Genomic DNA, 16,653 nt, shown 5'->3' with positions numbered 1-16,653 from the left:
AGTAATTTTGAATTATATTAAACTATAATTTTATCGATAATAAACAATATTTTTTCATGTTTAATTTTTTTAATTTTTACCATAATTTTGATATTTTATCCAAAAACCTATACACTGTACTTACAGTGTGTATCTATATTTCGAAAGTTGCAGCACCCCCACGATTTCAAGCCACGAGCCGTCACTACTCATCACACATTAGTATATAAAACTAACATTTTATTTATTTTTTATTTTATTTTTATTTTTTAAACTCCGAACAAAACGGAGAATCTGAGTAAACAGTTAAAATAATGGCAACAGGTAATTTTTATTACAAATCGTACTCAAAGGCTTCGGAACCAGCAAACAAATCCCGCATCATACTAACGAATAGTTCGGCTTCCGCACTGACTATTGTACAGTTCAACAAGTCCATAGGACAATCGAATACATCAGTCAGATTAAACTAGAGACAACACACGGGCGCTGTTTTCCTCGATATAGCCAAGGCGTTTGACTAGGTCTGGCATAGCCTCCTCCTCCACTATAAGCTTATAACAGCCAACTTCTCAACATATTTAATTCTGCTCATCAGATCCTACCTAAAAGATAAAAAACTCTAAGTTAAACAATGCTGCTTTAAATCTATCGAACTCAAAATCACAGCTGGTGTCCCACAAGGCTTCTTACTCTCTCCCCCTACTATTCATTATCTACATAGTCGATATCCTCCACACAGCCTTGATCACAACGGCATTATTCGCCCGCCAACACCGCAATACATCTCGAAAACTGGTCCCGAAAATAGAGAATAGATGTAAACGGATAAAAGCAATGCAGTCCTATTCGCGAGAAGGAAAGCATCCCATCAAGGCACAGTGCAGTATCCCTATTTGATATCGCCATCCCATGACAACCTGGTGCCAACTACCTGGGTATATACCTCGATAAATAACTCAGCTTCGGACTCCACATCGCATACATTTGCAACAAAACTATCTAAGCAGTCGCTCAACTGCATCCATTGATCAACTACTTCAGCCAGGTAAGCACAGAAAACAAACTGCTTATTTACAAGACAGTCCAATCCTAATGTATGGATCACCAGTAGCCACCAACACGAAGAAGCCACAAACTATCCAGAACAAAGGCCTCCTCATGACATTTGATGCCTCATGAAACTGGCAACTCCACCGAGAAGCGCACAACCCTACAACTGGCTACTCACAGATACTGTACCGTCGACAGTGTGTAGCATAGAGGCAGCTTACCTCACGGCGCCGCTTAATAAGGGCGCTCGTTCAGCCATATTGCAGTAGGCGCCGTATTACGTAACAAGATATTTTACAAATATACGGCGTTTAGTTTAGTTTATGTGCTAATTATATTTTAATAATAAAAAAATTATAGTCATACCTACTGATTAAAAATTATTTGCGAACAGCAATGACCCAAGAAAGGTTGGTTGGTGTAGCAACTATATCGATAGAGGGACATACCTCATAATTTAAATTCCGAAGAGCTTATAAACAGTTTTATTGTGTGATATCCCCGTAGAGCAAACATTTAATTAATATTATTATGTAATTGTTTTGCATTAATATTTCTCTTGTAATTAAAACAAAATAGCAATTGGAGATAGATTTTCTCATATTTTTGTCTTATAATCCATCAGAGGCTATATTTAATTGCTTGCCCCAGGGCGCGATCTAATCTGGCGACGGTCTTGCACAGATAGTTCACAAAATCATCATTCCACCTGATCCGACAAGCACCGGACTACAGCGAACATGATTTATGGAGATACCGTTGTCCTAAAGCACTGTTCTACTACTTTTATGTTGATAAGCTTTCAAGCTACACATCAGAACCATAATTTCGTTGCAAAGAGAATGAAACATCAGTGAATTGTGGATTCGCTGTTGATTTGAAAAAAAAAAAGTGTTTTAAACAAGAAGAATCTGTTACATGTACTTTCCTTTTTACTTTGTTGGAATTAAAATACTTATAGATGGTATCTGTAGATTATATTAATAGGCATCAAGTGAATGGCAAACGTTGTGCCTTTGTACCACAGATAAACGTATCTCGTCCGCCATGGCTGAACTGCTCTTTGTGACACCTGGTGGTCGTGACGTCATCACACAGTTGCAATGATTCAAAGTACGGAATATGCTATATTATGATATGGGAGCAGCTGACGGGACAGGTGAAGAATAGAATACGCTGGCGAAGTGGAAAGGAACTGAATTATGTAAAAACAGAAGGGAGAGAGAGTCACGAATTCCTTGAAAAACTAAATACAAGGCAAGAATAATGATTTTTCTGTGTTTTCACTATTTTAAAAGTGACTATGGATACATTAACTTACCTTGAGTGGTAAATATGGTTTAATTTCTGTATGGATGATTGTAAAGGAAACCAGTAATGCTATTTATGGACCTGATAACTGTTAAAACGAAACACAGAAATGTTCTAAATTAATTGTGTTCTTGTTCATCAGTAGACTGTTAAAGCTTATGAAAATAGTTCGTAGTGTATTTAATTCCCGCTTCAATAAAGAATGAAATATATTTACAGTAACACAGATCTTGAAGATACACCCTCTGTCCAAAAAGAAACCGAACCTTTCGAAAATAGAAGAAATTAGTTGCGCCACCTGTTGTATCTTTTCGTTGTCGAAAGTGGCAACCTTTATTAGCGTTGTGTCAACTGTTTATGACATTTGTTTCATTAGAAGACGAGTTATAGTGCCAAGAGTGAAGATGTGTTTTGACAAACGGTCGGAAAATGAGTTTCAAACAGAGAGCTGCGATTGACTTTTGTGTTAAACTTGGTAAAAGTTTTACTGAAATGCTTCAAATAGCATACATTGATGAATGCGTATCCGGTGCTCAAGTTTACGAGTGGTTTAAGCGATTTCAAAGTGATCGTGAGACGCTTGAGGACGACGAAAAGCCGGAGACCGTCCAAAAACTGGACCGAGCGAAGTTAACATCCAAAAATTGCGTGATTTCATCAAAGAAAACCCGAAATCGTCCGTGAGATTAATTGAAGATCAACTGGGGATTCCAAAATGAACTGTGCACAACATTGACCGAGAGTTTGGGCCTTCGTAAATTGAATTCGCCATTTTTCCCTACAAATTGACCGATGACCAAAAAATGTATTGAATTGAACACTTCAAGGACCTCATTAAAACCGCTCGTAAGGACTCGCACTTCCTTGAAACGATCGTTACTGGTGACGAAACGTGGTGTTTTGAGTATGAGCTCGAAACAAAGCGCAAGAATGCTGAGTGAAGACGACCAGAAGAGGGGCATCAGAAAAAAAAGTCGCTTGGAGAAGTCAAAAGTAAAGACAATGCTGATTTGTTTCTACGATTCCAAGGGCATTATCACAAAGAATTCGTTCTGCCTAGCTAAACGGTCAATGTTGACTTTTATCTCGAAGTTTTGAAGCGATTAATAGCGAGAATTCGTCGCGTATGGCATTAATATCGCGACGACCCACTGTTCGTTAAAACACACTCTCACTCTTGGCACTATAACTCGGCTTCTAATGAAACAAATGTCAAACAGTTGACACAACACTGATGAAGGTTGCCGCTTTCGACAACAAAACGATACAATAGGTGGCGCCACTAAGTTCTATTTTCTAAAAGTTCGGTTTCTTTTTGGACAAAGAGTGTACATACATGGATTTTTATTGGTCTGTGTTTATGTGTGACTGTGTACAAGAATACTCTGCTATTTATATATACAAACTTGAGTTTGTATATATATATATACATGCATTGCAATATTGCTATATTGAAAGGCAATTATATTTTCCTTCACCCGTAGTTTCGCCAAATCGTTGCGGATATTTTAAAGCCCGAGCATGATGATTACTTCTGTCTTCGATGGCTGCGAGGTGAGTACAGTTTCTAAATTCTTTCAAATATCATGGTCGATTCGCCATTTTTATGTGCCTTCTGTATGTCTGTTTTTATGGAGGTATACTTCAATTGCTTGTAGAGAATATTTAATATAAATTGAGTTAATATTAAATGGAACTAAATTTACTTGCTTTATTTATTAGTGTGATATATATATATATATATTTAATATATATATATATATATATATATATTTAATATATATATATATATATATATATTTAATATATATATATATATATATATATATATTTAATATATATATATATATATATATATATATATATATATATATTTAATATATATATATATATATATATATATATTTAATATATATATATATATATATATATATATATATATTTAATATATATATATATATATATATATATATTTAATATATATATATATATATTTAATATATGTTAAAGATACCAAGTAATTTTAGACCTGGTTTTACTCCATTTCCCAAGTAAGCAAACAGACCAAAAGTCAAGTTTGCGCCTGCAATTGATGCAAGTCTAACTGATCCCACAGGTAGTGCAGGACCAGGGCAACTCGTGGCAAAGGTGGAACAAGCTCCGATCACTAATCTTAATATTTACCCTTAATGCCAAAACACATCTCCAAGAATGGGATGTATGATGTTTTGTATTAAAGGCAAGGGGCAACTACCCAGACCGGTTTCGACCTTTATTGAGGTCTCGTCAGTGGGAGCTCATACATCATACATCATACATCCCCTTCTTGGAGATGTGTTTTGGCATTAAGGGTAAATATTAAGATTAGTGATCGGAGCTTGTTCCACCTTTGCCACGAGTTGCCCTGGTCCTGCACTACCTGTGGGATCAGTTAGACTTGCATCAATTGCAGGCGCAAACTTGACTTTTGGTCTGTTTGCTTACTTGGGAAATGGAGTAAAACCAGGTCTAAAATTACTTGGTATCTTTAACATATTTATACCCAAGGTAAAAATACTTTCTACATATTATATATATATATTTTTTTTTTTTTTTTAAATTTTTTTTATTTATTTATCAGCCTCAGTAGCTCAGTGAGCAGAGGAGAGAGAAGATTCTTATAAGTCTTAAGAGCAAACTGAAATGGCTCTATTTCTTTATTCGATCATTGCAATATTGGATCTGTAAGAATGAGTCTTCTGATTCAAAGCGCCACTACTTAATGTCGTAATTATTATAAGTTTTGGGAGAGATGGGTTTGACTGGATTTTTTTTTTTTTTTTTTTTTGCAAAGCTTGAAGAGAGCATTCAAGCTGACGGTCACCTGACAGCAGAAATCTCCCAATCTCCCATTGGTTGACAAGACCGAGTTCCAACGAAAACTGGACAGAGAATACGGTTCCTTTGATATTTACTCGAAGAGTAAATACAAAGGGGAGAAAATGGAAGCGTCCTTGAAACAGCGTTATACGATTAAATTTTGTGTGCGTTTGCAAAGGCATCGGACTTTTAACATGATACGCGAAGCTTTCCACGATGAAGCAATATCGAGGGCAAGTGTTTTTCGCTGGCATAAAACTTTTAAGGAAGGAAGGCAAAATGTGGACGATCTTGAACGTGAGAGAAGACTTCAACTTCCATCACAGAGACAATGATCAACACAGCAACGATTATCATCAAGGAGGATCGCAGAATTACAGTACGCCAGCTGCACGTTGTCCTGAATATTTCTGTGGGAAGTGTTCACTCAATCATGGCTGAACATTTGGGACTGAAACGTGTTTGCGCCCGATGGATTCCCAAACTCTTAACACCGGAGCAAATGCAGCATCGAGTGGATGTGTGCACAGAATGGAAAGAAAGACTGGAACAAGAAGGCGACAACTTCTTAAATCGCATCATTACAGCAGATGAAGCTTGGTTGTCACTTGGATATCTTGGATATCACTATGACCCTACAATGAAACAACAAAGCAGTGAATGGAAGCATCCTCTTCGCCTACCCCCAAGAAAGCAAAAACTGTAAAATCGGCTGGTAACGTTATGACCATAATGTTTTTTGATTACGAAGGCATTGTTTACCAACACGCTGTAGGAATACTGTAAACGGCTCATACTATGCAGATGTTTTACAAACAATGGTACAGCACGTCAAAAGGAAGCGCCCATTGCTGAAGAATGGCTTCTTATTGCACCACGATAATGCAAGGCCACATGTTGCTGGTTGTGTAGTGGACGTTTTGCAGAAGAACAACGTAGATATCCTACCACACCCTCCATACAGTCCTGATCTCGCACCGTGCGATTTCTGGCTGTTTCCTCAGCTCAAGAAACTACTAAGAAGCCGCCATTTCGAAAGCAACAGAGCATGTGTAAAAGCTGCAGAGGCGGTTTTGAAACAACTCTCAAAAAACGGACTCTCTCACATGTGTTTAAGAAGTGGACGCAACGTTGGGACAAATGCATCGAGTCTCACGGTACTTACTTCGAAAAAGACCATGTAAATGATGACGATTGAAGGTAATCTGTTTACTGATGACCTTTAATCGTCACTTATTGAGCAGCCTCCGTATATTCTGTTCGGCAGAATGTTACTCCCTTATCGAACAGAGTGAAGAATGTTGCACCAGTTAAAAGTCACATAGATAAATGTCAGTGCAACTGATCTTGTAATACGAACTGTTTGCTGTTGTGTAATCTCTGCCTGTCTTTCTCGCTATCGCCGTACGGTTTTTGCCAGGGCACTAGCACAAGCATTGTGGCACCACTTATCTAATTATGAAACTGGATTTTGACCTCCCTAATCAGCAAACGTCACTTCAGAGCATTTGCGAGTACATTAAGGCCCGCCTTACGACGCGTTTCAAATTATGAACGATGCTCATTTATACGATGTTTCATTCGCTCATACGACGTACCCTGCCGTGAATCAACGGATGTGCATAGAGAGTTTACGAACTCGTAGTTCGCTGCATCTCTCCCTGTGCTATGAATTAACATTTTATAGCTATTATTTTATTTTAATACTTCCAGTTTATTTTTATTTTATGCGTGTGGGGTTCTGCCCGTTCCTCGACCGCCCCTTATGACTGGTTGAGCCCTCCTAATGAGGGATTAATGCTATATCCTTATGAGTGTAGCCTGTGTGTGTGTGTTTGCTGGCTTGCGGGATGAAAAACCCAGATAAACTGGGGGAAAAAAACCTACTGTCCACGCCCAAGACCGGCTAACTTGGCTGAGAAAGATCCTTAAGCTCCTCACGTCGGCTACGGGAATCGAGCCCAGGACACTCCTTCCCCAGGCATATGGTTGCGAAGCACGTAGCCACTCGACTAACCGCGTGGACGTTGCTTCCAGTGAAAATAAAAGATTCATAAACCTGTTTTTTTTTAGATACTAAGATTAAAATTGTTAAATGTAGTAACGAGGCATGTTTTAGGCCAATATACCTGTTATATAGAGAAATATGCAGAGAAAAGAAAATACGAAATTATTCTAATTTTTTCATGTGCGTAACTGACTAAATGCTTTTTTAACTCATAGATGACTTCTTAAGAATGTTATCAAACCATTACATACATTCGCAACTGAAAGGGGGAGGAGGAGGAGGAGCAATGATTCACTTTACGAAGAAATTCGCTATACGACGTGTAAAGACTTATCTAGCATGCTGTGAAAATGCACTCGACCTCGGCGATGGTAAGAGGCGGAGACGACTGGCTACCAATTTCCATTTATTTTTAATTTAAGCCTAACCTCTAGGATTCGCTACTGCGATGCGATTATTATAGCCGGTAAAAGCATGCATTATCCAGTTAAAAGTGATGTTTTTTTACTTGCAATTGACAAGATTTATTCTGTTTGATATGTCTCCAATTTCTATGATTTGTTTTTACACCCTTTTAAAACAAAATGAATTTTTGATGCCAATAAATCTAAAAACGTTGGTCTTTTCATTTTGTCCTTCTTAGCACGGCAGTTTGACAAGAACAAAGCAGAAGTTATGCTACGCAAAGTAAGTAAAACGATGTTGATAATAATGATTATAGTAACTAACATTGATACTTATTTTAATTTAATGTAACTGAATTGCATTGCATGGTGTGTGTGTGTGTGTGTGTGTGTGTGTGTGTGTGTGTGTGTGTGTGTGTGTGTGTGTGTGTGTGTGTGTGTTCATGCGGAATTAAAATGCTTACTCTTCATATACATTTCTATTCATTATACTGAGGACGAAAGGCCTGTGTAGCTCAGTGGAAGTGGCGCTTGCGTCCTCTGCGCTTGGCCGCTTGAAGTTAGACTTAGGTTCTAGTCTAGTCGCTGACTGGAGGAACTTTTTCTAAGCCTATCTTCGACCGGTTCCCGAGTTAGTCGATCTCTGGCACAGGCAGGCGGGTTTTACCTCCTGGAAACTCGGGTTTTTCGTCCCGTAAAAACTCAAGAAAATTGACTGTAGTACCCACATTACTTCAGACAGTGACATATCTTGTGAGGGTTAGGTACCAAGAGATGGCAGCACTTGTTTGCCAGCCTCTTCATCGGTAGCTGCTATAATTAGTGATAGACATGGGCCAGCTATCTCTGATTGGCTACCGTTGGAGATTGAACTACTCACTCAGTCTCCAAAAGCTAGATAGGGTATAAAGGCCTCGCCTACTCCCTATTAGGGAATAAAAGGCGTTAGTTGATTTGATTTTTTGATTTGATACTGAGGACGATGCCACAGCAATTTCAGGTGTACTTCTGCACATTTTAATGAAGTGTTGGTTTGAGTCCGCTGTTATAATGCAAGGCATAGATACGCGACGCAAATATAGAGAAAATCCATTGTTAATAATTTGTTTAGTGAATATAACATACTAAAATATCTCCCATTTCATTTTTTTTCGCTTGAAAGAATATTTGTGGTCTATTGGACTCCAGCATACCACATTTGGATGTAGTACACATCCCGGCCACCGAACTACAACCTGAATAGGCATGAAACTACCAATACCGATCCTCTTCAATTCTCTAAGCATTGTTCGTCGATGTGGATCGGGAACAGCCTTCGTTAAATGCTTCGGTCAATTGCTGCACACACACACACACACACACACACACACACACACACACACACACACACACACACACACACACACACACACACACACACACACACACACACACACACACACACACACACACACACACACACACAGGAAGTTCTGTTTATACGTGAAGGTCTTCTCAGACAATGCAATGAAACTATTGTTGTTGCTTTCACTATAAAATAAAAATCATCCTTAAGAGTTGTTCTCATATTACCTTTTTTACAGCACATGTTATGGAGAAGACAAATGGGAGCAGACTCAATACTCACTGATTTTACTCCGACCGAGGTAAGAGATTCTAATTATGATCACCTTTACTTGATTATCACATGACTAGTTGGCACTTATATAACAATCGAAATAAATTTGCTTGTTTGGTTTGCAAAACTATTCGATTTTCTTTTCGAAATTAAATATTTTATTAAAAGCAGTAAAAAAAACAGCATGGAATCCAAAAATAAAAGGACTGTAAATAAATGTTAGTAATAAAATGAAATTTATTTAATAGGGGGAGAATAAAACTCTTCGATGCAATATAAATACGCTGGTTTTTCTTCCCACATACAGGCAAATCTTTCCTAGTACACACGCAATTGACAGACAAAAATGCTGTTGGTGGAGGTAGACGGCGTTGGGGTGTAGACAGCTGCGTTTTGTGTGGATAGAGGTTAAGTGGTGTAGGCGTAGGATGCGTAGAATGTAAGATAGATATAAAATGATTAAACCCGACTATAATTCATCATTTTTTCTCATGAGAATTTCTACTTATTTTGTTATAGAGACAATTACAACAATTATCGCTAATGAAAAATATCCCCTTGAATTTCATACATGTTATCCAAAGCAAGGAATCAGTGGAAAACACTATAAAAGAATAATTGTTGCACAACAATCACATAAAAGTAATTGAATATGCACTTCAGCATCTTCGTTGGAAGCGGTCTCCCAGCATGTCACATCTCGTGTTGTTTGGCCATCATTAGCCCAACTTGTAATGCGTGTTTCTCGTTGAAGCACTGTGGCTGACAATAGATGCTTCCATTACTAGATGCTGTCTCTAGTGGCGCACCCAGAGGGGGCCAAAGGGTCCTGTACCCCCCAAAGAAAAAGGGAAAAAAAAACACTAGAAAATTTTCCAAAAATCTTTACCTAATTAAAATTCATTTTTTTTTATTTATGTTGTGTCGGGTCTTCTGTTTCTATACTACTTATGAATTAGCGATCATTGCAGATGCTCAGTCATGGGTCGTATGTGGTGCTTCTCAAATCGTCTACTCAACTCGTCCACCCCCCCAAAAAAAAAGATTAAATCCTGAGTGCACTACTGGCTGTCTCTGAATAATTTTTGTGGGCTTAGATAAACAATGAAGTATAGCAGTGTATATCTATTATACTACAAGTCTTTGAAAACTAATAATTGAAATATTTCAGGTCTGAAATAAAACTCCAAATATTTATAAAGTGTTTTGAGAAAATAGTCAACAAAATTCATGGCATGACTTCTTTTGCTCTTTGTTTCAGACCTTTGCGAAATATTACCCTAGTGGACTCTTAGGATTTGATAAGGAAGGGTGTCCAATTCGTGTCGTTCTGTTAGGACACTTGGATATAGAAGGTGAATATATTTCTTTAAAATATGCTTCATTAAAATATTTGCAGCGATATGACATTTCCATTGTAAAAAGTCTTAAAATTTGCGAGCATAGAAAAGTTGTTACGTGCATGCAAAACCTGCATAGATTGGGTTTAGCAGTGAATAGGTTTAAACGAATTTTGTTATTTTTTTTTTCGGAATTCACTTCTCTTGTGCATTTTAAAAGCAAACACTAACCGATTTAACTTTTAACTTCAATAGTGGATTTATTATTATTTTTATGCAAACCTCGTCCAGGAAAGGTTATAAATCTATAGTGCCTTATTACTGTGGGATGGCTAAGGATTAAGTATCCAGATATCCTTTTTACAGACTAAACATGGAACGCTTCCATGCGCCCCAGATCTCTAATAAAGGAAGATGCTCTGGCTTAATGACATTGAAGATGATACTTCTGCGATAACCGACATAGAAACAACAGCTTGTTACATAACCAGAATTAATTCAAAGCTTCCAATTCCGAAACATGATTGATAAAAAAAGCAGATTATTTTATCGATAATGAAATTGATATTTAGGTTAAAGTAATTAATGCACATTAACTTTTTCGAAGACATTTAGTTTCAATGTCTATGTGTCTTTGGCTTTCTACTATTTCCTCTTCTGTTATCAATCACGAAATTCGTTTGCTAACTTATAAGGTCTCTTTTTAGGGTCCTTACAAAGCACTAAAAGATCTGTGCTCGCTAGGAACTTCACTTTCATGTTCGAGGAGGATATTAAAATGATGAAAGAACAAAGTAAAGAGGTAGATAGTCTTTAAAAATTTATATAAAAGTGTTTATTTACTTATCTTTATAATTTTATTATTTTTAATATTTTAATATTATTTTTAACAATATTTACAGTTATATCTCGATCATCTGAGCATCATTATTCGCATTTATTTTTATCAATGCGATATAATTTCAAAGAATATAATTTCCTGTCAGTGTAATAAACCCGGCGATGAAATATTCTGCATTTGAAGTGAATATGCTAAGAATACTTCTGCAGTTGTTTGGAATCACAGCTGAAGTAACTAGATCTACGAGAAGAGGAAGGAAACGGGAATATTGGGTCTGTTAATTGCTGATTTTATCTTAGTTTTCCTGCTTTGTAAGTTGAAAACCCATGAAGGGGAAAATACTGAGAATGTAAAGTATTGTGTGCTTTTGCTACAGGAACGATGCAAACAGAAGAGGGATCACAAATCTGTTCACATTTTATGAACAGATTTTTCCTTTCTTCTTTTCCCACAATGGATCTTGTTCTAATGATTTTGGAGAAGGGTGGCTAATGCAGCAATGTACTGTCCACGAAAGTAAAATCTGTAGAAGAGGCAAAGGCAGAAACTGAGACGTCTGTGAGAGAGAGATCATTAAGTAGCCGCATTGTCCTTTTCTGGATAGAATCGGTCAATCTTATAGGGGATTTTGGTGCACCACCCTAAATACGGGAACAATAATCCATGGTTGGGAGGATTTGGGATTTGTTAAAGTTAGCAGCTGTGAATGTCTGGTGGAGTGCGTTATGCGGAAAACTACATCAAGTGTTTTGGCTGCTGTGGAAGCCATAGTTGAAATGTGGTTGTGTGAGTAAAGATCGGAGGTGCAGGTCAGTCCGAATAGAGAAATCTGATCGTGTTTGGATATCTCAGTATTACTGAAGGTAATGGGGGAGGGATGCGATTTCCTTCTTGCGAGAGATCACACAGGACCGAGTTTTGATGGCGTTGAGGTTTACAAGGTTGTCCTTGCCCACTGGATATAGCTAGGAGGTCTGGTCGCTGGTCGTAGTAGATCTTGAGGATTCTAATACTTGAGCATTATAAGATTTGTAATGAAAAGTAGGAATAGAGTTTACGTCATCGACAAAGCTGTGGATAGGATTGGAAGTCTGTGAGAGCAGGTCATTTATATACAGTAGGAAGAGAGTGGGTGAAAGAACAAAAACCTCGGTTACCCTTGCATTGGCGAGAAAATCTGAGAAGAGGGAAACCATCCACGATGACGTGTAGTGGGCGACCAGTGAGAAATTTGGCGATCCAGTTGCAGAGTGAGGAAGGCAGACCATACGATGGCAGTTTGTTAAGTAGGCCCCTGTGCCAAACCCGATCAGATGCTTACTTTGTAATAATTAGATATTTTTATCATTCTTTAAAAAGATATTGTTCGAAGGTAATTACGAAACAAGACACAAATCATGTTAAATTCCATATTGTTCTTATTTAACAATATTGATAGTTCCAAGAATAATAATAATGTTTAAGAATCGTTCATCACGTTACTTGCAGTTGCTTTCCCAAATTTAGAGAAGCAAACCTGATCAGAATAAGAACACACCTTGTCAGGATAAAGAGAAAACAAATAGAAAAACATGAAACTGTTAGGAAAGAAATAGAACACTCTGTAAGAGATGGGAAGAGGGAATGTCTTCTCTATCATTTACGCAACTTTCCACGCAAAGAATTAAATTAGGTTCAAAAGCGCATAATTTGAAAATATTTCAAGTGTCCAGGACCGCTAACATCTGATCTAATTGACAGTTCAAAGTTCAAACGAACTCGTTAATGTCTCAAATTTAGTCTGTGGAATTGTCAGAAGGAATGAGTGGAGGGGTGTTTTTCGAGATAAGGTGAACCCTCATCTTTAGGAAATTCACAATGTTTGGGAAGTCAAAATGTGTCGCGTCTAAAAATTAAAATTATACCAAAGTCATTATTTACAAGTATGAAATATTTATTAAGTAAAAGATCAAATAGCGTTGTTAATGCAGAATACACTATCCGTCCAAAAAAGAAATCGAACTTTTCGAAAATAGGAGAAACTAGTTGCACCATCTGTTGTATCTTTTTGTTGTCGAAAATGGCAACCTTCATTAGTGTTGTGTCAACTGGTCAACTATTTATGACATTTGTTTCATTACCAGCCAAGTCAGAGTGCCAAGAGTGACAGTGTTTTGACGAACGGTCGGTCGTCACCATATTCATGCCGTACGCGACGAATTCTCGCTATCAATCGCTTCAAAACTTCGAGATAAATTGACCGTTTGGCCAGGCGGAACGAATTCTTCGTGGATAATGCCCTTGAAATCGTAGAAAAAAAATCAGCATTTTCTTTACTTTTGACTTCTCCAAGCGACTTTTTTTGGATGCCCCTCTTCTGGTGGTCTCCACTCATGGGCTTTGTTTCGGGCTCATACTCAAAAACACCACGTTTCGTCACCAGTAACGATCGTTTCAAGGAAGTTTGAGTCCTTACGAGGTTTTAATGAGGTCCTTGAAGTGTTCAATTCGATACATATTTTAGTCGTCGGTCAACCTGTGGGTAACAAATCGCGAATTCAATTAACGAAGGCCCAAACTCTCGGTCAAAATGTTGTGAACAGTTGATTTTAGAATCCCCAATTCATCTTCAATCAATCTCACGGACGATTTAGGGTTTTCGTTGAAGAAATCACTCATGTTTTGGATGTTAACTTCGCTCGGTCAAGTTTTTGGACGGCCTGGCTTTTCGTTGTCCTCAAGCGTCTCACGACCACTTTGAAATCGCTTAAACCACCGTAAACTTGAGTACGGGATAAACATTCATCACCGTATACTTTTTGAAGCATTTGATACGTTTCGGTTAAATGTTTACCAAGTTGAACAAAACGTCAATCACATCTCTCTGTTTGAAACTCATTTTCCGACCGTTCGTCAAAACACACTGTCGCTCTTGGCACTATAACTCGGCTTCTGATGAAACAAATGTCACAACACTAATGAAGGTTGCCGCTTTCGACAATAAAAAAAGATACAACAGGTGGCGCCACTAGTTTCTTCTATTTTCTAAAAGTTCGGTTTCTTTGTGGACAGAGGGTGTAGATCCATTAAGTAATTTCATTTTTTTTTATTATTTATTTCTTTTTCAGCGAGGAAAGGTTATCGAAACGCATTACTATATTTTGGATATGGATGACTTCCAGATTAGCTATTCTTGTGTTAAAGCAGGTGAGAATCTTTTCTCTCTTTCACATCTTGGAACTGCTGAAAACATCTCGCAGAATTCTTCTGTAACATGTTAATGTTAAGAGGAAATGCATTTGTATAAGGTAATTATTTTTAAACAACTGCTGTTCCATATTTTATTCGAATCTCATTTATGATGCTAGGAATCTTTTATAAGGGCTTGTTCATTTTTTTTTTTTTTTCATTTGAATCTTAACACACAGTTATCAGACATAATACATTATCCTAGCACTGATTGTGTCTGCCACAATTCCTAAACAACCAACAAGCTGGTGGTCTATGTTTAGAAAATGAGAAATTGAAGAAATTTATTTAATGCTTGGACAAATGAACAACCCTAACAGAGAATTGTTATGTTATCGTATACATTATTCTGTTAAAATAATCAGTGAATTTCCAGACTATTTTTGTGGCTGTTCAGTTGTTTTGACTTAAGATCTTCTTAAAAGAAACTTGGACATTTTTGTAGTGTCTACAAAAGATGGTCCAGGAAATCCAAATTCAGGGAGGTCACCCTTTAGTTTCGCAATGTATTTGCACTCTTGTAAACTTTGTAACAGCTGCACAAAGCGTCAAATGCTTTATACGACTGGATGGAATGCGGTTTAAATTCGACAACTGGAAATGTTTATGGAACACTGTTTTCGTTTACTGTGTTTGAAACATGACTTGTAAGTTGAAGTAGATTTTTTCGGAGGACCGTTTCGACTATGCGAACAGTAAATATTGCAAATGAGTATCAAGTATAAGACGTTATTTTGTTCTGTCATTCCCTTGAAATGTCTAAGCGTTGTATGGATATCAGAAATACTCTTCTTGAGAGGCGGTGACAGTCTTCTGCGGGGAAATAAAAATTCTTTCGTATATTCAACATCTCATCATTCTTTATTCCTGATGACGAGATGAAACATTACGTCGTATTTAATTGGCTTTGTTTGTTGATCGTGTCGCTTTTCTTTTAATATTATATTTTAAGGATAATTTTTCTGCTGACGTTCTTATCAGATTCATGTATTGTAACGATATCTGTCAAACATTGATAGAGCAAAATATTTATCAATCAGAGTTAAAGTGTATCAAGTTAGTGATTAAACTTGTAACCTCCACTTGGAGTCTGTCTGAATCTCATTTTGATATACGCATTTTATTGTCCTATGTGCGGAGGTAATTTACTCGTTATTTTTGCCGTTGTAGCCAAACCTCCAAATGATAAAAGAGAATTAAGGAGAGTGTAAGTGGCTTACGCGTACACACGCACACATAATACTGTATTCTTTATGCGTGTGTACACAGAATACAGTATTATATGTATGGATTCACTGCCTTAAGCCACCCATCCACCCCACCATATAGTTTACACTTAGTTTTACGTAAAAACTGCTAAAACCTTGGGTATAACATGTTTAAAACGCCGATTTATACATTTAGACACTTAAACTTGCTCGTCCCTTTGTAGGAGGTCTTCCTGTTTGAATGAAAGCTGACTGGAAGCCAATTAGTGGTGGAAGGACCTTTCTCGTTTGACCACTTACCGATGGCATTATACTTGATGATGTTGTGGGCTTTGTTATCATGTAGAACAGGGGTCTTCAACCTTTCGGACAGTGGGGGCCGAATTAAAAATTTCACTGAAGCCCGTGGGCCACTAAGCTATACTGCGGTATTGAGAATTGTAAGATGCTTTCCAGATTCACAAGGAACTCTATGCATTTGATACTTTACATAAAATCCCATAAAAATAAACAAACTCAGCTTTAAGAGCGTAAGTAGGAGTAGGGTTCATGATAAGTAAATACAATCAATACTTGAAAAAATATAATTTAATGAAGAAAACATTCATTTTTTTTTACAAAGTCAATGGGGAACTTCGCAATGTTTTTCCTTGACCAGCTTGTCGTTGTTGGCATCAATGTTAGCAGTCGCTATGCGCAGAGTATTCTCGAGATGTTGGTCCGTAATCTGAGTTCTTGTCTTAGACTTCATTCTGGAGAAGAACTGCTCCCATAAGTATGTGGTTCCTAACAAAGCGCACATCT

At 37.3% G+C, this 16,653-nt stretch overlaps 1 protein-coding gene across 3 annotated transcripts in view; it reads left to right on the top strand.

The window, feature by feature from the left end:
* The window catches only part of LOC150104509 (SEC14-like protein 2), a 39,050-nt gene that overhangs the window by 8,659 nt on the left and 13,738 nt on the right, over window positions 1-16,653 (top strand). For 2 of the 3 annotated variants that reach the window (XM_090395684.1, XM_090395682.1), the window contains exons 1-6: window positions 6,813-7,581; window positions 7,854-7,897; window positions 9,198-9,260; window positions 10,494-10,587; window positions 11,280-11,374; window positions 14,521-14,599. In XM_090395684.1, coding sequence (XP_090251810.1) covers window positions 7,440-7,581; window positions 7,854-7,897; window positions 9,198-9,260; window positions 10,494-10,587; window positions 11,280-11,374; window positions 14,521-14,599 — 517 coding nt within the window. In that variant the 5' untranslated portion in view covers window positions 6,813-7,439. Of the gene's footprint in view, window positions 1-3,827; window positions 3,898-6,812; window positions 7,582-7,853; window positions 7,898-9,197; window positions 9,261-10,493; window positions 10,588-11,279; window positions 11,375-14,520; window positions 14,600-16,653 lie in introns of those variants that run through there. The other variant, XM_090395683.1, reaches the window with a different exon arrangement.

This window comes from Typopeltis vanoorti, chromosome 7, assembly GCF_054136105.1.
Source record: "Typopeltis vanoorti isolate ZY-2024b chromosome 7, IOZ_Tvanoo_1.0, whole genome shotgun sequence".
NCBI lineage: Eukaryota > Metazoa > Arthropoda > Arachnida > Uropygi > Thelyphonidae > Typopeltis > Typopeltis vanoorti.
Note: the sequence above shows the minus strand (reverse complement) of the source record. Positions and strands in the feature narration are given on the sequence as shown.